At 42.5% G+C, this 21,421-nt stretch overlaps 1 protein-coding gene across 1 annotated transcript in view; it reads right to left on the bottom strand.

Annotated features, from left to right (window-relative positions):
- The window catches only part of TXNDC12 (thioredoxin domain containing 12), a 35,369-nt gene extending 15,061 nt beyond the window's left edge, over positions 1-20,308 (bottom strand). Inside the window, exons 1-4 of the mRNA XM_053693481.1 lie at positions 20,153-20,308; positions 11,470-11,530; positions 7,277-7,329; positions 1,941-2,014 (exon numbers count right to left, since the gene is read on the bottom strand). Coding sequence (XP_053549456.1) covers positions 1,941-2,014; positions 7,277-7,329; positions 11,470-11,530; positions 20,153-20,237 — 273 coding nt within the window. The 5' untranslated portion in view covers positions 20,238-20,308. The remainder of the gene's footprint in view (positions 1-1,940; positions 2,015-7,276; positions 7,330-11,469; positions 11,531-20,152) is intronic.
- Between the last annotated feature and the right edge of the window lie 1,113 nt (positions 20,309-21,421).

The following is a 21,421-nucleotide window of genomic DNA, read 5'->3' as shown; positions in this document are numbered from 1 at the left end:
ACCAAGAGAATGAAAATAATTTGATAATAGGAGTAAATTAGAAAGTTGCTTAAAATTGCATGCTCTATCTGAATCACAAAAGAAAAAATGTGGGTTCCGTGTCCCTTTAAATCAAATAAAGGAGCTTTCTACAGGGAGTGCAGAATTATTAGGCAAATTAGTATTTTGACCACATCATCCTCTTTATGCATGTTGTCTTACTCCAAGCTGTATAGGCTCGAAAGCCTACTACCAATTAAGCATATTAGGTGATGTGCATCTCTGTAATGAGAAGGGGTGTGGTCTAATGACATCAACACCCTATATCAGGTGTGCATAATTAGGCAACTTCCTTTCCTTTGGCAAAATGGGTCAAAAGAAGGACTTGACAGGCTTAGAAAAGTCAAAAATAGTGAGATATCTTGCAGAGGGATGCAGCACTCTTAAAATGGCAAAGCTTCTGAAGCGTGATCATCGAACAATCAAGCGTTTCATTCAAAATAGTCAACAGGGTCGCAAGAAGCGTGTGGAAAAACCAAGGCGCAAAATAACTGCCCATGAACTGAGAAAAGTCAAGCGTGCAGCTGCCAAGATGCCACTTGCCACCAGTTTGGCCATATTTCAGAGCTGCAACATCACTGGAGTGCCCAAAAGCACAAGGTGTGCAATACTCAGAGACATGGCCAAGGTAAGAAAGGCTGAAAGACGACCACCACTGAAGACACACAAGCTGAAACGTCAAGACTGGGCAAAGAAATATCTCAAGACTGATTTTTTTAAGGTTTTATGGACTGATGAAATGAGAGCGAGTCTTGATGGGCCAGATGGATGGGCCCGTGGCTGGATTGGTAAAGGGCAGAGAGCTCCAGTCCGACTCAGACGCCAGCAAGGTGGAGGTGGAGTACTGGTTTGGGCTGGTATCAAAGATGAGCTTGTGGGGCCTTTTCGGGTTGAGGATGGAGTCAAGCTCAACTCCCAGTCCTACTGCCAGTTTCTGGAAGACACCTTCTTCAAGCAGTGGTACAGGAAGAAGTCTGCATCCTTCAAGAAAAACATGATTTTCATGCAGGACAATGCTCCATCACACGCGTCCAAGTACTCCACAGCGTGGCTGGCAAGAAAGGGTATAAAAGAAGAAAATCTAATGACATGGCCTCCTTGTTCACCTGATCTGAACCCCATTGAGAACCTGTGGTCCATCATCAAATGTGAGATTTACAAGGAGGGAAAACAGTACACCTCTCTGAACAGTGTCTGGGAGGCTGTGGTTGCTGCTGCACGCAATGTTGATGGTGAACAGATCAAAACACTGACAGAATCCATGGATGGCAGGCTTTTGAGTGTCCTTGCAAAGAAAGGTGGCTATATTGGTCACTGATTTGTTTTTGTTTTTGAATGTCAGAAATGTATATTTGTGAATGTTGAGATGTTGGTTTCACTGGTAAAAATAAATAATTGAAATGGGTATATATTTGTTTTTTGTTAAGTTGCCTAATAATTATGCACAGTAATAGTCACCTGCACACACAGATATCCCCCTAAAATAGCTAAAACTAAAAACAAACTAAAAACTACTTCCAAAACTATTCAGCTTTGATATTAATGAGTTTTTTGGGTTCATTGAGAACATGGTTGTTGTTCAATAATAAAATTAATCCTCAAAAATACAACTTGCCTAATAATTCTGCACTCCCTGTACATGAAGTATCTTATACTTCATGAATGAAAGTCCCCTTTATTTGTTTCAATAGTAAATCCTAGCGTTTATAAAACGATAGGATTTTCTTTCACTTTAAGGTACAGTGTTTTCAGGACAGCATAAAAACGCCATCGTTAAGAGGTTAATTACAATTTTTGGAATGTCCAGTTCACAATATTATGACCAACACAAACATCTCCTGATGTTCTAAAATTTTCTAAAGCACTGAAATAGCATTTAGGAAAACAAATCTTGCTCTCACCTCCACGTTGACCATCACAAAATTATGAGATAACTCAGAGATCTCCTTAGACTCAGCAAATTTTGGTTTTAATGCTGAAAAGGAAAAAAAAAAAAAATAGAAGAAAAAATTAAAGGGAGAGTCTAGTCAAAATCAAACTTTCATGATTCAGAAAGGGCATGCAATTTTAAACACCTTTCCAATTTACTTTTATCTTCAAATTTGCTTTGTATTCTTTGCTGAAAACAAAACCTAGGTTGGCTCATATGCTAATTTCTAAGCCTTTGAAGACCGCCTCTAATCTCAGTGCATTTTGAGTTTTTTTTTTTTTCAAAAGCTTTATTGAAAAACAAAATCTACACATACATCATAAAGAAAAACGTCAAAGCGTACAATAGGGTCTATGCATAATGGCTGCGTTATACACTTCACGTATCCATTTATGACTAAAAATACTCAAGAATTCGCAGAGTTAGTCCTAAGTGTGAGGATAAAGGTAGTCCTTGTTAAACTGGCATTTTGACAGTTTTTTTTACAGATAGACAGTGCTAGTTCATATGTGCCATATAGAAAACACTGTGCTTACTTCCATGAAGCTATTCACGAGTCAGCACTGATTGGCTTAAATGTAAGTCTGTCAAAAGCACTGAGATAAGGGGGCAGTCTGCAGAGGCTTAGACACAAAGTTATCACAGAGGTAAAAAGTGTTCTAATATAACCGTGTTGGTTATGCAAAACTGGGGAATGAGTATAAAAAGGGATTGTCTATTTTTTAAAAAAAAATCTGGAGCAGACTGTCCCTTTAATAAAGCACAATAAGAAGGCATTTTAAATAAATAATTATGCTATAACTTGTATAAATATTGGTTGGAATCCTAAACAGGAAAAAAATACTTTGTTTTAAACTTTTTTCTCTCCCTACAGTGCATTTAGATTTTGAAGAAGTATAAATGCAATAAAGAAATTACTCATTTGTGGAAGCAAATACACTAACTACAGTATATATATATATATATATATATATATATATATATATATATATATATATATATATATATATATATATATATATATATATATATATATATATATATATATATATATATATATATATATATATATATATATATATATATATATATATATATATATATATATATACACCCTACATAAAGTGCTACCACTCCTGCAAAAATCAGTGCATGCCAGTGTATATCTGTCATCAATAACTAAAGAGCAACTCAGACCATAAATTAACATGTAGTTAAGAGAGAATTTTTTTTTTAAACCCATTCCTAATGAAGGGGATGGACCCTGAAACGCGTTGTGATAAAACTAGTCTGGCTAGGCAAGTGTTGCAGTTTTTGTACATTTGTTATAGCAGCATTGTGTCCCCACTGTATATCTTTTTATATTTGTAATTGACTGTTTATCATTGGGCTTGATTATAATAAAATTAAAGTGTTAACAGGAACTGTACAGTTTTGTTCATTGATTTTTGATCTCTGTAATGCTGTCTCTGAATTGTATGGTTTTAAATCAAACCAGTAACACAGCGTATAGGTGCAGTGTGGGCCAATTATGTATTTCACAGCTGTTATGCCCATTTTCTTTACCTATTAAAGTTATCTTAAAAGCAAATTTAACAGTGCTCCTATAGTAACAAAAGTATGTTAAATAAAAGTAAACTTAAAAAGAAAAAGATTGTGTTAAACACAGGAAACAGATTACTTGTAAAATGAGCATTTAGAAAGTCTCTGTGTAGCCCCTGCCCATGGCTAGATAAGCAAGCAGGCATTACAGAACTTAAAGGGACAGTATACTGTAAAATAGTATTCCCTTTAATGTGTTTACAATTTCTTTTTTTACCAACTGCAGAGTAAAAAATGTATGAAAATTAGCTTTTTAAGGTTTATTTCTGTGTATTTAAGCTCTGATTTTGTGTTTTGAAGCCATAACCTAATAAAATGGGTTGAGCTTGTAGGTATAATCAGATCTCATTACTTTATCACATTGTGTTCATATACCTGCTTCTTTATCTTATATCTGTCCATAAAACAATCACCAGTATTTGGAGAGAACAATGGAAAATTAACATTTTATTACCTTATCTCTGCTATAGCCCACTGGGAGTGTCATTTCTTCTGCTGGCTGTGTTTACAAAGCTTATCTATAGCTTGGACCTGCGGCCACAAACTTTCAGAATAGGTGGATACCACATGCTAAATCAACTATTTCAAATGCCAATATAAGGGTAAAGGAGCTACTTGTAAACAATTTAATACACTCCAGCAGGTAATGTGGATCATTGGGAACAAATTAAAAGGGGAGAACATTTTTGAGTAAACTGTCCCTTTAAGTACTATTATCACATGATTTTGCAGCAAAAGTCCTCTGCTCAGCATGGGCAATAAACTGACTGCAGCTAGTTTAGATATCACCTAGCAGCACTTCAAAAGGAAAAAATGCTACTTTGCCGTCCTATAAAGACCAGAGGAAGTAACAGGAAGACCCTTAACAAATGAAGTTTAAAAAAAAAAAAAAAAAAAAGGTAAAATCCTTTTAACCCCTTCACGACCGAGGACGTGCAGGGTACGTCCTCAGAAAAAAGGCAGTTAATGCCTGAGGACGTACCCTGCACGTCCTCGGTGTGGAAAGCAGCTGGAAGCGATCCTGCTCGCTTCCAGCTGCTTTCCGGTTATTGCAGTGATGCCTCGATATGGAGGCATCCTGCAATAACCTTTCACGGCCATCCGATGCAGAGAGAGCCACTCTGTGGCCCTCTCTGCACCGGACATCGATGGCCGGTATCGTTGGTGGGTGGGAGCCGGTGTGGGAGGTGGGTGGCGGCCATCGATGGCCCTGGTCATGTGGAGGGGGGCGGGATCGTGGGCGGGTAAGCACAAGGGGGCGGGGGCGTGCACGGGGAGGGAGCGGGTGGGAACCGCTACACTACGGAAAAAATGTGTCAAAAGTGGGACAAAATTTAAATAAATAAAAAAGCCCTTAGGTGTGATGTAGGTGGGGGGGGGGGGTGATTGAGCTACACTACAGAAAACATTTTTAAACAAAAATAAACATTTGATTGTTCAAAATGGGTACTGGCAGACAGCTGCCAGTACCCAAGATGGCCCCCAATAAGGCTGAGAGGGAGGCTTAGAGAGCTGTTTTGGGGGGGATCAGGGAGGTTGGGGGTTAAGGGGGGGATCCTAAACACAGCATATGTAAATATGCTTTTTTTTTCTTCTTAAAAAAAAAAAAAACTTTTATTTTAGTACTGGCAGACTTTCTGCCAGTACTTAAGATGGCGGGGACAATTGTGGGGTGGGGGAGAGAAGGGAGCTGTTTGGGAGGGATCAGGGGGTGGGATGTGTCAGGTGGGAGGCTGATCTCTACACTAAAGCTAAAATTAACCCTGCAAGCTCCCTACAAACTACCTAATTAACCCCTTCACTGCTAGCCATAATACACGTGTGATGCGCAGCAGCATTTAGCGACTTTCTAATTACCATAAAGCAACGCCAAAGTCATATATGTCTGCTATTTCTGAACAAAGGGCATCCCAGAGAAACATTTACAACCATTTGTGCCATAATTGCACAAGCTGTTTGTAAATAATTTCAGTGAGAAACCTAAAATTGTGAAAAAATTAACGTTTTTTTTTTACTTTGATCGCATTTGGCGGTGAAATGGTGGCATGAAATATACCAAAATGGGCCTAGATCAATACTTGGGGTTGTCTACTACACTACACTAAAGCTAAAATTAACCCTAGAAGCTCCCTACATGCTCCCTAATTAACCCCTTCAATGCTGGGCATAATACACGTATTGTGCGCAGTGGCATTTAGCAGCCTTCTAATTACCAAAAAGCAAAGCCAAAGCCATATATGTCTGCTATTTCTGAACAAAGGGGATCCCAGAGAAGCATTTACAACCATTTATTCTATAATTGCATAAGTTGTTTGTAAATTTGATCGCATTTGGCGGTGAAATAGTGGCATGAAATATACCAAAATGGGCCTAGATCAATACTTTGGGATGTCTTCTAAAAAAAAAATATATACATGTCAATGGATATTCAGGGATTCCTGAAAGATATTAGTGTCCCAATGTAACTAGCGCTAATTTTGAAAAAAAGTGGTTTGGAAATAGCAAAGTGCTACTTGTATTTATGGCCCTATAACTTGCAAAAAAAGCAAAGAACATGTAAACATTGGGTATTTCTAAACTCAGGACAAAATTTAGAAATTATTTAGCATGGGTGTTTATTGGTGGTTGTAGATGTGTAACAGATTTTGGGGGTCAAAGTTAGAAAAAGTGTGTTTTTTTCCATTTTTCCTTCATATTTTATAATGTTTTTTTATAGTAAATTATAAGATATGATGAAAATAATGGTATCTTTTGAAAGTCCATTTAATGGCGAGAAAAACGGTATATAATATGTGTGGGTACAGTAAATGAGTAAGAGGAAAATTACAGCTAAACACAAACACTGCAAAAATGTAAAAATAGCCTTGGTCCCAAACGGACAGAAAATGGAAAAGTGCTGCGGTCATTAAGGGGTTAAAATGATGAATAATAGATATTGCAGTAATTTCTATTAAGTATAACCTACTGCTTAGTGCTTTTTTTATTATGAAACAGATACAAATAAGGAGTTTTCTTCTTGGCCCTGTGACCTTTGAGAAAAACTGGCTTTAGAAGTATGAGAATGATGATTGCTTTTAAGCATTCATGTCAAGTTAAAAAAACCTAAAAGATATAAAACATTTTACCCCAAGGGCATGACCAGGAGGACATAGTGTTCAGCTCTGAAGACTGCCCGCTTGATCAGAATTTTAACGAATGTTTATATATTTATATTAACATTCCAGGGGTAGATTCTATTTTACTTTAAAATCCTTTTGCGGAAAGTTCTACATTAAAGTAAGATTTTTGCAGATAAATTATGTGATAAAACATCAAATAAACTGGAACAAAATTTACCTTTCTTTTGGCAGCCGATAACTACAGTGCGATTAGTTAATAACTGACTAACATATGAGCAAAACTAAATATTCCACTTATTTCATCACTCAGGATCTTAAAACTATATAAGCAATGCAGTTACAGATTATCTTCAGATAAATATGCAATTATTAGATACAGAAGAAAAATCAAAGAAAATAAATGTACAACTGACAGCACACAATATGTGTGTTACACATTATCTGCAATGCTACAGTGACAAGTAAATTACACCTGCAATCTATTAGCAGAAGCACACAAGTACTAGAAAGACATTTTACACACAAAAACTAATATTTATATGTTTTTATTTGAATGATATGGCAGAAGGATTGTCAGATCACTTACATTTGCAGGCTCCGCACCAGGTCTTGTGGATAATGAGCATAAGAGGAAGTCCGCTACAAAAGAAAGCCAGAGTTAGCAAGACACACACAGATCTGTGGCTGGATATTAACCCCCCACAAAACTGCACATTGCAATGGTGAAGAACCATAAAACAAGGAATGGGGAGCAGCGCTAAGGATAGCAATAGTAATGACATATAAAACAACTGAGTTAAAGCTAGAAAATAAGTTTATTCTTAACAATTCTAATCACAATTAAAACAATCATATGGATCCGGATCATATACAAATAAAATATAAAAAAGTTAGGTACTATAATAATCTATGATGGACCAAGTGGTAAAAATCTGAAATATCTAAAAACAATAATACGAGAAAAATGTAAGCCAGCAAAAAAAAAAAAAAAAGGAAAAACAGGTGTCCAAGTGCTGTTTGTCCGCGTTAATTCCCAAGGATATAAGGGGCAAAGTCAGTAGTGAAAGTTAATTGTGTTTTCCAATTGATTGTGCGTGTACATAGAATAGTGTCCTTTAAGTAGTGAAAAGTATTATTCCAAAAATAGTAGAATAGTGGGACATAATAGGATATTATACAAGCATTATGTGATTTGTCAAAAAGTTTCCTATAAAGGGATATTTTACTTGTTTGTCCTTTTTATGTGATCTACAAGCTCAAATGCCTGTGTGGCTTGTTATATATTGGGGAGACTTCCCAAAGAGTAAAAGGAGCACATTGGCCAGCATAAACCGACTATACATAATCCCAGACTTTGCATGTACAGTTGCAATCTCATTTTCATGAATATGTATATATGGATTATGTATCTAAGGGGGTAAAGGCTTTGAGAGGGACACAATGTTATTGAAAAGGGAGGCCATGTAGTAACATAGGATAAAATATGTTTTATCTAAAAGGGCCTAAATAATGAATATAACCTGTCTTTATTTGTGTGAATTACTATTTGAAGAATGGTATTTCTTGGTTTACATTTTGTGTTTTTTCATATGTTAGATATATTTTAAAGGGACAGTCAAGTCCCAAAAAAACATTCATGATTCAGATAGAGCATGCAATTTTAAACAACTTCCCAATTTACTTTTATCAAACATTTTGCTTTGTTCTCTTGGTATTCTAAGTTGAAAGCTAAACCTAGGAGGTTCATATGCTAATTTCTTAGACCTTGAAGACTGCCTCTAATCTGAATACATTTTGACCACTAGAGGGCATTAGTTCACATGTTTCATATAGATAACATTGAGCTAATGCACGTAAAGTGACTTAGGAGTGAGCACTGATTGGCTAAACTGCATGTCTGTCAAAATAACTGAAATAAGGGGGCAGAGGCTTAGATACAAGATAATTACAGAGGTAAAACGTGTATTATTATAACTGTGTTGGATATGCAAAACTGGGGAATGAGTAATAAAGGGATTATCTTTCTTTTTAAACAACAAAAATTCTGGTGTTGACTGTCCCTTTAAATACATGGGCAATTTTGTATATAGGGTAGTTTCACCTGTGTGTTGTCACAGGGGGTGTGGTGCTCGATTATATAATGTGTGGGATTGGTTAAATGTGATTAAGCCTGAGGAAAGGGCAGGAGCACAAAAATGTTACTGTATGTCACTGCTGTCTGTGAGTAAATTGTTGGAGTTCTAAAAGATTTCAGAACTCCTTGCCAGTTTTTTACTCCAATTCTCAGGACTTTGCTACACAAAGGGATATGAAACCGATTTTTTTTTCCTTTCATGATTCAGATAGAGCTGGCAATTTTAAGCAACTTTCTAATTTAGTCCTATTAACATTTTTTCCTCGTTCTCTTGGTATGCTTTGTTGAATGAGCAGCAGTGCACTACTGGTTGCTGACTGAACATATAGGTGAACCAATGACAATCAGTATATATATATGCAGCCACCAATCAGCAGCTAGAACCTAGGTTCGTTGCTGCTCCAGAGCTTACCTAGATAAACCTTTCAGCAACGAATAACAAGAGAAGGAAGCAATTTAAATAATACAATTTTAAACAACTTTACAATTTACTTATATGCTCTGTCTAAATCATGAAAGAAAAATTTGGGGATTCATGTCCATTTAATGTATGGTATATGGCCTGATAAGCACTCACCAGCATAGAAAGAAATTACATAAAATCTTTGGGAGTTTTTTTTTATCATTATATTGTAAAGTGCTTCTCCTTTACTTCCAGAACCTGCATAACCAGATAAACGGCTCTCAAGCTAACATTTGCATTTATTACGTTTTTCAAGAGACCTCGCAGTACAGATGAGACTAAGATGATCTAAATCTCTCTGCTCTGGCGATATTATTGGGCTCATTGTGAGAACTGGAAATATGATGGCGAAAATTGATATTGGTCAAATCTAAAAGCTAAACTTGCGAGAATATTTAAAAAAAATAAAATACAGTAGACATTAAAAGCTATTTGTCACTATACCAAAAAGGCACAATTATTATAAAAGCTTTCTGTGTGCACATAATATTACTCTAGCAATACAATGAGACAAAATTAAAGGGACAGTAAACCTTCAAAATAGTGCAGAATTATATAACATTAGCTTAGCACCAGATTTCTAAAGCAAAGGACTAAAGAGAAATTTAACGTTGGCTCTACTGAGCGGGTCTGTTTGTTTTCCTAAGCGCATCGCGGACACGCTGTGTAGTCACAGCATGCCCAATCGGGCTATTAAAAAATGTAGCTAGGTTCCACTCTGGTCTGGTAGCGAGCTACATTGAGTTTAATGGTGTGATCGGGCCGGCTGTGATTAGACAGCATGCCGTGATGCGCTTAGGAAAACAAACAGAGCCGCTCAGTAGAGCCAGGAGCGGTGTTCTGTAAAATTAATTTTCAAAGTCAAATATCTCTTTAGTCCTTTGCTTTAGAAATCTGGTGCTAAGATAATGTTATAGAATTATATAACATTGTTTTGAAGGTTTACTGACCCGTTAAACTTTCGTGATTCAGATAGAGCATGTAATTTTAAGACTATTAAATTCACTTCTATTTTCAAATGTTCTTTTTTCCCCCTTTGGTGTGTGTGTGTGTGTGTGTGTGTGTGTGTGTGTGTGTGTGTGTGTGTGTGTGTGTGTGTGTGTGTGTGTGTATATATATATATATATATATATATATATACACACACACACATAGGGAGTGCAGAATTATTAGGCAAATGAGTATTTTGACCACATCATCCTCTTTATGCATGTTGTCTTACTCCAAGCTGTATAGGCTCGAAAGCCTACTACCAATTAAGCATATTAGGTGATGTGCATCTCTGTAATGAGAAGGGGTGTGGTCTAATGACATCAACACCCTATATCAGGTGTGCATAATTATTAGGCAACTTCCTTTCCTTTGGCAAAATGGGTCAAAAGAAGGACTTGACAGGCTCAGAAAAGTCAAAAATAGTGAGATATCTTGCAGAGGGATGCAGCACTCTTAAAATTGCAAAGCTTCTGAAGCGTGATCATCGAACAATCAAGCGTTTCATTCAAAATAGTCAACAGGGTCGCAAGAAGCGTGTGGAAAAACCAAGGCGCAAAATAACTGCCCATGAACTGAGAAAAGTCAAGCGTGCAGCTGCCAAGAAAGGGTATAAAAGAAGAAAATCTAATGACATGGCCTCCTTGTTCACCTGATCTGAACCCCATTGAGAACCTGTGGTCCATCATCAAATGTGAGATTTACAAGGAGGGAAAACAGTACACCTCTACTCTACATACACACACACACTATATATACTAGTTGTAGCTAGCGGCTGATTGGTGCCTGCACACATTTGTCTCTTGTGATTGGAAAACTGGAGGTGTTCAGCTAGCTGCCAGTAGTGCAATGTTGTTCCTTCACCAAAGGATAACAAGAGAATGAAGCAAATTAGATAACAGAAGTCAATTAGAAAGTGGTTTAAAATTGTAAATGCTATATGAATCATGAAAGAAAATGTGGTTTCCAGTCCCTTTAAGGTAAAATTAGCTAATTTTATCAAATATTCCATGTTTATTGCACAAATTAACATATTATAAATATATGTTACATTATGCAATTCATTTGTGCTTTGGGTAGCAGAAAACATCATAATATTATAAAGTAATATACGCCCCCCAACCAGGCTACTTCATAATGCCATGGGGATTGCAAAAGTTTCTGTGGAGAATACTGACACTGCTATCCTTACCTAGCAGCTGCCTCCTGCAATCCATCCTCCATGGTTCTCCAGTGGATATGATCCCCAAATCCTGCAATACAGGCACAATAGGGATTTCCATTAAAAGCAGTGAAGTTTGTAGAACCAACAATTGTCTTAAAGGAACATTCTAGTCAAAATTAAACTTTCATGCCTCAGATAGGGCATGCAATTGTAAACAACTTTCCAATTTGCTTTTATCATCAAATTGACTATGTTCTCTTGGTATTCTTTGTTGAAAGCCTAACCTAGGTAGGCTTATATGATAATTTCTAAGCCCTTGAAGGCTGACTTATCTCAGTGCATCGTGACAGTTTGTCACAGTTGGACAGTGCTAGTTCATGTGTGCCATATAGAAAACATTGTGCTCACTCCCATGGAGTTAATTGTAAGAGGGGACTGATTGGCTAAAATGCAAGTCTGTTAAAAGAACTGAAATAAGGTGACAATCTACAGAAGCTTATAAAGATACAAGGTAATCAAATAGGTAAAAGGTTTATTAATATAACTGTGTTGGTTATGCAAAACTGGAGAATGGGTAATAATAGGATTATCTATCTTTCTAAATAATAACAATTCTGGAGTAGATTGTCCCTTTTGAAAATGAGGCAGAATTGCCTTGTGCATAATGTAGTCTTCTGTAGAAGTAAAAAATAAATAAAATGACCATCTTACCAAATAAGAATATATCTAGACATTAAACTGGTCCTTTAAGCATAATCCATTGCAAGCAATGTGACATAGTCTGTGTGCACCCATAACTCAGGCACTGAGCCCAAGGAATAACCAAAAGACATAGTTACCAGGTCTACGACATCCCCTCTAACTATTAAAAAGGGTTGGCAGAAAAAAAAGCATCAGAAAATGCCCCCAAACTGTCACAAACATCTGTAGCTATATCAACAAAAAGCTCAGCCCTCCTCATGTCATACACACTCACCGGCCTTATGATACAGAACAAAATCACCACTGTGACCCTCAAAAAGCACATTAGCACAGATTGCAATGTGACTTGGCCCAAAAAGAAAGGTTGCATAGAGAGCACATACCATAGCCCCTCAAGGTGCCTCCTCCCACCAACAAGCACAGACCCTAGTCCCTCAAGGTGCCGCCCCCGCCAACAAGCACAGACCCTAGCCCCTCAAGGTGCCCCCTGCCAACAAGCACAGACCCTACCCCCCCAAGGTGCCTCCTGCCAACAAGTACAGACCCTAGCCCCTCAAGGTGCCCCCTGCCAACAAGCACAGACACTAACCCCTCAAAGTGCCCCCTGCCAACAAGCACAGACCCTACCCCCCCCCCAAGGTGCCTCCTGCCAACAAGCAAAGACCCTAGCCCCTCAAGGTGCCACCTACCCAGACCCTAGCCCCTCAAGGTGCCCCTGCCAACAAGCAAAGACTCCAGCCGCTCAAGATGCCTCCTACGAAGAAGCAAAGACCCTAGCCCCTCAAGGTGCCCCCTGCCAACAAGCAAAGGCCCTAGCCCCTCAAGGTGACCCCTGCCAACAAGTTCCCCTGTGTATTTAATTCCCCTTGGGTCTCTCTCATGTCTCCCCAGTGTATTTAATTCTCCCTGGGTCTCTCTCATGTCTCCCCAGTGTATTTAATTCTCCCTGGGTCTCTCTCATGTCTCCCCAGTGTATTTGATTCTCCCTGGGTCTCTCTCATGTCTCCCCAGTGTATTTAATTCCCCCTGGGTCTCTCTCATGTCTCCCCAGTGTATTTAATTCCCCCTGGGTCTCTCTCATGTCTCCCCAGTGTATTTAATTCCCCCTGGGTCTCTCTCATGTCTCCCCAGTGTATTTAATTCCCCCTGGGTCTCTCTCATGTCTCCCCAGTGTATTTAATTCCCCCTGGGTCTCTCTCATGTCTCCCCGGAGTATTTAATTCCCCCTGGGTCTCTCTCATGTCTCCCCAGTGTATTTAATTCCCCCTGGGTCTCTCTCATGTCTCCCCAGAGTATTTAATTCCCCCTGGGTCTCTCTCATGTCTCCCCAGTGTATTTAATCCCCCTTGGGTCTCCCCAGTGTACTTAATTCTCCCTGGGTCTCTCTCATATCTCCCCAGTGTATTTAATTCCCCCCGGGTCTCTCTCATGCCTCCCCAGTGTATTTAATTCCCCCCTGGGTCTCTCTCATGCCTCCCCAGTGTATTTAATTCCCCCCTGGGTCTCTCTCATGCCTCCCCAGTGTATTTAATTCTCCCGTGTCTCTCTCATGCCACCCCAGTGTATTTAATTCCCCCCTGGGTCTCTCTCATGCCTCCCCAGTGTATTTAATTCCCCCCTGGGTCTCTCTCATGCCTCCCCAGTGTATTTAATTCCCCCCTGGGTCTCTCTCATGCCTCCCCAGTGTATTTAATTCTCCCCTGGGTCTCTCTCATGCCTCCCCAGTGTATTTAATTCTCCCCTGGGTCTCTCTCATGCCTCCCCAGTGTATTTAATTCCCCCCTGGGTCTCTCTCATGCCTCCCCAGTGTATTTAATTCCCCCCTGGGTCTCTCTCATGCCTCCCCAGTGTATTTAATTCCCCCCTGGGTCTCTCTCATGTCTCCCCAGTGTATTTAATTCCCCCCTGGGTCTCTCTCGTGTCTCCCCAGTGTATTTAATTCCCCCAGGGTCTCTCTCGTGTCTCCCCAGTGTATTTAATTCCCCCAGGGTCTCTCTCATGTCTCCCCAGTGTATTTGATTCTCCCTGGGTCTCTCTCATGTCTCCCCAGTGTATTTAATTCCCCCATGGTCTCTCATGTCTCCCAGTGTATTTAATTCCCGCTGGGTCTCTCTCAAGTCTCCCCAGAGTATTTAATTCCCCCTGGGTCTCTCTCATGTCTCCCCAGAGTATTTAATTCCCCCTGGGTCTCTCTCATGTCTCCCCAAAGTATTTAATTCCCCCTGGGTCTCTCTCATGTCTCCCCAGTGTATTTAATCCCCCTTGGGTCTCCCCAGTGTATTTAATTCTCCCTGGGTCTCTCTCATATCTCCCCAGTGTATTTAATTCCCCCTGGGTCTCTCTCATGCCTCCCCAGTGTATTTAATTCTCCCCTGGGTCTCTCTCATGCCTCCCCAGTGTATTTAATTCTCCCCTGGGTCTCTCTCATGCCTCCCCAGTGTATTTAATTCTCCCCTGGGTCTCTCTCATGCCTCCCCAGTGTATTTAATTCTCCCCTGGGTCTCTCTCATGCCTCCCCAGTGTATTTAATTCTCCCCTGGGTCTCTCTCATGCCTCCCCAGTGTATTTAATTCTCCCCTGGGTCTCTCTCATGCCTCCCCAGTGTATTTAATTCTCCCCTGGGTCTCTCTTATGCCTCCCCAGTGTATTTAATTCTCCCCTGGGTCTCTCTCATGCCTCCCCAGTGTATTTAATTCTCCCCTGGGTCTCTCTCATGCCTCCCCAGTGTATTTAATTCTCCCCTGGGTCTCTCTCATGCCTCCCCAGTGTATTTAATTCTCCCCTGGGTCTCTCTCATGCCTCCCCAGTGTCTCTCTCATGCCTCCCCAGTGTATTTAATTCTCCCCTGGGTCTCTCTCATGCCTCCCCAGTGTATTTAATTCTCCCCTGGGTCTCTCTCATGCCTCCCCAGTGTATTTAATTCTCCCCTGGGTCTCTCTCATGCCTCCCCAGTGTATTTAATTCTCCCCTGGGTCTCTCTCATGCCTCCCCAGTGTATTTAATTCTCCCCTGGGTCTCTCTCATGCCTCCCCAGTGTATTTAATTCTCCCCTGGGTCTCTCTCATGCCTCCCCAGTGTATTTAATTCTCCCCTGGGTCTCTCTCATGTCTCCCCAAAGTATTTAATTCCCCCTGGGTCTCTCTCATGTCTCCCCAGTGTATTTAATCCCCCTTGGGTCTCCCCAGTGTATTTAATTCTCCCTGGGTCTCTCTCATGCCTCCCCAGTGTATTTAATTCTCCCCTGGGTCTCTCTCATGCCTCCCCAGTGTATTTAATTCTCCCCTGGGTCTCTCTCATGCCTCCCCAGTGTATTTAATTCTCCCCTGGGTCTCTCTCATGCCTCCCCAGTGTATTTAATTCTCCCCTGGGTCTCTCTCATGCCTCCCCAGTGTATTTAATTCTCCCCTGGGTCTCTCTCATGCCTCCCCAGTGTATTTAATTCTCCCCTGGGTCTCTCTCATGCCTCCCCAGTGTATTTAATTCTCCCCTGGGTCTCTCTCATGCCTCCCCAGTGTATTTAATTCTCCCCTGGGTCTCTCTCATGCCTCCCCAGTGTATTTAATTCTCCCCTGGGTCTCTCTCATGCCTCCCCAGTGTATTTAATTCTCCCCTGGGTCTCTCTCATGCCTCCCCAGTGTATTTAATTCTCCCCTGGGTCTCTCTCATGCCTCCCCAGTGTATTTAATTCTCCCCTGGGTCTCTCTCATGCCTCCCCAGTGTATTTAATTCTCCCCTGGGTCTCTCTCATGCCTCCCCAGTGTATTTAATTCTCCCCTGGGTCTCTCTCATGCCTCCCCAGTGTATTTAATTCTCCCCTGGGTCTCTCTCATGCCTCCCCAGTGTATTTAATTCTCCCCTGGGTCTCTCTCATGCCTCCCCAGTGTATTTAATTCTCCCCTGGGTCTCTCTCATGCCTCCCCAGTGTATTTAATTCTCCCCTGGGTCTCTCTCATGCCTCCCCAGTGTATTTAATTCTCCCCTGGGTCTCTCTCATGCCTCCCCAGTGTATTTAATTCTCCCCTGGGTCTCTCTCATGCCTCCCCAGTGTATTTAATTCTCCCCTGGGTCTCTCTCATGCCTCCCCAGTGTATTTAATTCTCCCCTGGGTCTCTCTCATGCCTCCCCAGTGTATTTAATTCTCCCCTGGGTCTCTCTCATGCCTCCCCAGTGTATTTAATTCTCCCCTGGGTCTCTCTCATGCCTCCCCAGTGTATTTAATTCTCCCCTGGGTCTCTCTCATGCCTCCCCAGTGTATTTAATTCTCCCCTGGGTCTCTCCCATGCCTCCCCAGTGTATTTAATTCTCCCCTGGGTCTCTCTCATGCCTCCCCAGTGTATTTAATTCTCCCCTGGGTCTCTCTCATGCCTCCCCAGTGTATTTAATTCTCCCCTGGGTCTCTCTCATGCCTCCCCAGTGTATTTAATTCTCCCCTGGGTCTCTCTCATGCCTCCCCAGTGTATTTAATTCTCCCCTGGGTCTCTCTCATGCCTCCCCAGTGTATTTAATTCTCCCCTGGGTCTCTCTCATGCCTCCCCAGTGTATTTAATTCTCCCCTGGGTCTCTCTCATGCCTCCCCAGTGTATTTAATTCTCCCCTGGGTCTCTCTCATGCCTCCCCAGTGTATTTAATTCCCCCCTGGGTCTCTCTCATGCCTCCCCAGTGTATTTAATTCCCCCCTGGGTCTCTCTCATGCCTCCCCAGTGTATTTAATTTCCCCCTGGGTCTCTCTCATGCCTCCCCAGTGTATTTAATTTCCCCCTGGGTCTCTCTCATGTCTCCCCAGTGTATTTAATTCCCCCCTGGGTCTCTCTCATGTCTCCCCAGTGTATTTGATTCTCCCTGGGTCTCTCTCATGTCTCCCCAGTGTATTTGATTCTCCCTGGGTCTCTCTCATGTCTCCCCAGTGTATTTAATTCCCCCATGGTCTCTCTCATGTCTCCCAAGTGTATTTGATTCTCCCTGGGTCTCTCTCATGTCTCCCCAGAGTATTTAATTCCCCCCTGGGTCTCTCTCATGTCTCCCCAGAGTATTTGATTCTCCCTGGGTCTCTCTCATGTCTCCCCAGAGTATTTAATTCTCCCTGGGTCTCTCTCATGTCTCCCCAGAGTATTTAATTCCCCCTGGGTCTCTCTCATGTCTCCCCAGAGTATTTAATTCCCCCTGGGTCTCTCTCATGTCTCCCCAGTGTATTTGATTCTCCCTGGGTCTCTCTCATGTCTCCCCAGTGTATTTGATTCTCCCTGGGTCTCTCTCATGTCTCCCCAGAGTATTTAATTCCCCCTGGGTCTCTCTCATGTCTCCCCAGTGTATTTGATTCTCCCTGGGTCTCTCTCATGTCTCCCCAGTGTATTTGATTCTCCCTGGGTCTCTCTCATGTCTCCCCAGTGTATTTGATTCTCCCTGGGTCTCTCTCATGTCTCCCCAGAGTATTTAATTCCCCCTGGGTCTCTCTCATGTCTCCCCAGTGTATTTGATTCTCCCTGGGTCTCTCTCATGTCTCCCCAGTGTATTTGATTCTCCCTGGGTCTCTCTCATGTCTCCCCAGTGTATTTGATTCTCCCTGGGTCTCTCTCATGTCTCCCCAGTGTATTTGATTCTCCCTGGGTCTCTCTCATGTCTCCCCAGAGTATTTAATTCCCCCTGGGTCTCTCTCATGTCTCCCCAGTGTATTTGATTCTCCCTGGGTCTCTCTCATGTCTCCCCGGTGTATTTGATTCTCCCTGGGTCTCTCTCATGTCTCCCCAGTGTATTTGATTCTCACTGGGTCTCTCTCATATCTCCCCGGTGTATTTAATTCCCCCTGGGTCTCTCTCATGTCTCCCCAGAGTATTTAATTCTCCCTGGGTCTCTCTCATGTCTCCCCAGTGTATTTAATTCTCCCTGGGTCTCTCTCATGTCTCCCCAGTGTATTTGATTCTCCCTGGGTCTCTCTCATGTCTCCCCAGTGTATTTGATTCTCCCTGGGTCTCTCTCGTGTCTCCCCAGTGTATTTAATTCTCCCTGGGTCTCTCTCATGTCTCCCCAGTGTATTTAATTCTCCCTGGGTCTCTCTCATGTCTCCCCAGTGTATTTGATTCTCCCTGGGTCTCTCTCATGTCTCCCCAGTGTATTTGATTCTCACTGGGTCTCTCTCATATCTCCCCGGTGTATTTAATTCCCCCTGGGTCTCTCTCATGTCTCCCCAGAGTATTTAATTCTCCCTGGGTCTCTCTCATGTCTCCCCAGTGTATTTGATTCTCCCTGGGTCTCTCTCATGTCTCCCCAGTGTATTTGATTCTCCCTGGGTCTCTCTCATGTCTCCCAAGTGTATTTGATTCTCCCTGGGTCTCTCTCATGTCTCCCCAGTGTATTTGATTCTCCCTGGGTCTCTCTCATGTCTCCCCAGTGTATTTGATTCTCCCTGGGTCTCTCTCATGTCTCCCCAGTGTATTTGATTCTCCCTGGGTCTCTCTCATGTCTCCCCAGAGTATTTAATTCCCCCTGGGTCTCTCTCATGTCTCCCCAGTGTATTTGATTCTCCCTGGGTCTCTCTCATGTCTCCCCAGTGTATTTGATTCTCCCTGGGTCTCTCTCATGTCTCCCCAGTGTATTTGATTCTCCCTGGGTCTCTCTCATGTCTCCCCAGTGTATTTGATTCTCCCTGGGTCTCTCTCATGTCTCCCCAGAGTATTTAATTCCCCCTGGGTCTCTCTCATGTCTCCCCAGTGTATCTGATTCTCCCTGGGTCTCTCTCATGTCTCCCCAGTGTATTTGATTCTCCCTGGGTCTCTCTCATGTCTCCCCAGTGTATTTGATTCTCACTGGGTCTCTCTCATATCTCCCCGGTGTATTTAATTCCCCCTGGGTCTCTCTCATGTCTCCCCAGAGTATTTAATTCTCCCTGGGTCTCTCTCATGTCTCCCCAGTGTATTTGATTCTCCCTGGGTCTCTCTCATGTCTCCCCAGTGTATTTGATTCTCCCTGGGTCTCTCTCATGTCTCCCCAGTGTATTTGATTCTCCCTGGGTCTCTCTCATGTCTCCCCAGAGTATTTAATTCCCCCTGGGTCTCTCTCATGTCTCCCCAGTGTATTTGATTCTCCCTGGGTCTCTCTCATGTCTCCCCAGTGTATTTGATTCTCCCTGGGTCTCTCTCATGTCTCCCCAGAGTATTTAATTCCCCCTGGGTCTCTCTCATGTCTCCCCGGTGTATTTGATTCTCCCTGGGTCTCTCTCATGTCTCCCCAGTGTATTTGATTCTCCCTGGGTCTCTCTCATGTCTCCCCAGTGTATTTGATTCTCCCTGGGTCTCTCTCATGTCTCCCCAGTGTATTTGATTCTCCCTGGGTCTCTCTCATGTCTCCCCAGTGTATTTAATTCCCCCTGGGTCTCTCTCATGTCTCCCCGGTGTATTTGATTCTCCCTGGGTCTCTCTCATGTCTCCCCAGTGTATTTGATTCTCCCTGGGTCTCTCTCATGTCTCCCCAGTGTATTTGATTCTCCCTGGGTCTCTCTCATGTCTCCCCAGTGTATTTGATTCTCACTGGGTCTCTCTCATATCTCCCCAGTGTATTTGATTCTCCCTGGGTCTCTCTCATGTCTCCCCAGTGTATTTGATTCTCACTGGGTCTCTCTCATATCTCCCCAGTGTATTTGATTCTCCCTGGGTCTCTCTCATGTCTCCCCAGTGTATTTGATTCTCACTGGGTCTCTCTCATATCTCCCCGGTGTATTTACTTCCCCCTGGGTATCTCTCATGTCTCCCCGGTGTATTTGATTCTCCCTGGGTCTCTCTCATGTCTCCCCAGTGTATTTGATTCCCCCTGGGTCTCTCTCATGTCTCCCCAGTGTATTTGATTCTCCCTGGGTCTCTCTCATGTCTCCCCAGTGTATTTGATTCTCCCTGGGTCTCTCTCATGTCTCCCCAGTGGATTTGATTCTCCCTGGGTCTCTCTCATATCTCCCCGGTGTATTTAATTCCCCCTGGGTATCATGTGCCCCCGGTGTATTTATTCCCCTCGCAGCACTTACCGCGGCCCAGTTCGGAGCGGCCACACACTAGGCTCAGGCCGAGCAGCAACAGGAGGAGGCCAGCGAGAGCAGCAGGGACCGTCATGTCCTTACAGTGAGAGCGCTGCACACCGGGCAGGGGAAAATACACAACACTGTAACGGGAGGAAGTGATGTGGCCGGATGGGGGCGGCGCATGCAGATGAAGCCGGGAAATAGCACGGTGCCCAAGAGTGTAGGGATACGTGATGCGTTATACAGCGGGGCAGTGTGATATGTACAGAAAGAAAGTATACTATGTACAGCGGGACAGTGCGCTATGTACAGTGGGACAGTGTGATATGTACAGAAAGAAAGTATACTATGTACAGCGGGACAGTGCGATATGTACAGCGGGACAGTGCGCTATGTACAGAAAGAAAGTATACTATGTACAGCGGGACAGTGCGCTATGTACAGAAAGAAAGTATACTATGTACAGCGGGACAGTGCGATATGTACAGCGGGACAGTGCGCTATGTACAGAAAGAAAGTATACTATGTACAGCGGGACAGTGCGCTATGTACAGAAAGAAAGTATACTATGTACAGCGGGACAGTTTGCTATGTACAGTGGGACAGTGCGCTATGTACAGAAAGAAAGTATACTATGTACAGCGGGACAGTGCGCTATGTACAGAAAGAAAGTATACTATGTACAGCGGGACAGTGTGATATGTACAGCGGGACAGTGTGATATGTACAGCGGGACAGTGTGATATGTACAGCGGGACAGTGTGATATGTACAGCGGGACAGTGCGATATGTACAGCGGGACAGTGTGATATGTACAGAAAGAAAGTATACTATGTACAGCGGGACAGTGCGCTATGTACAGCGGGGCAGTGTGATATGTACAGTGGGACAGTGTGATATGTACAGAAAGAAAGTATACTATGTACAGCGGGACAGTGTGATATGTACAGCGGGGCAGTGTGATATGTACAGTGGGACAGTGTGATATGTACAGAAAGAAAGTATACTATGTACAGCGGGACAGTGTGATATGTACAGCGGGGCAGTGTGATATGTACAGTGGGACAGTGTGATATGTACAGAAAGAAAGTATACTATGTACAGCGGGACAGTGCGTTATGTACAGAAAGAAAGTATACTATGTACAGCGGGACAGTGCGTTATGTACAGAAAGAAAGTATACTATGTACAGCGGGACAGTGTGATATGTACAGCGGGACAGTGCGCTATGTACAGTGGGGACAGTGTGATATGTACAGCGGGACAGTGCGCTAT

This window comes from Bombina bombina, chromosome 10 (assembly GCF_027579735.1).
Source record: "Bombina bombina isolate aBomBom1 chromosome 10, aBomBom1.pri, whole genome shotgun sequence".
NCBI classification, from domain to species: domain Eukaryota; kingdom Metazoa; phylum Chordata; class Amphibia; order Anura; family Bombinatoridae; genus Bombina; species Bombina bombina.
The sequence above is the reverse complement of the archived record's forward strand: the minus strand, read 5'-3'. Positions and strand labels throughout refer to the sequence as shown.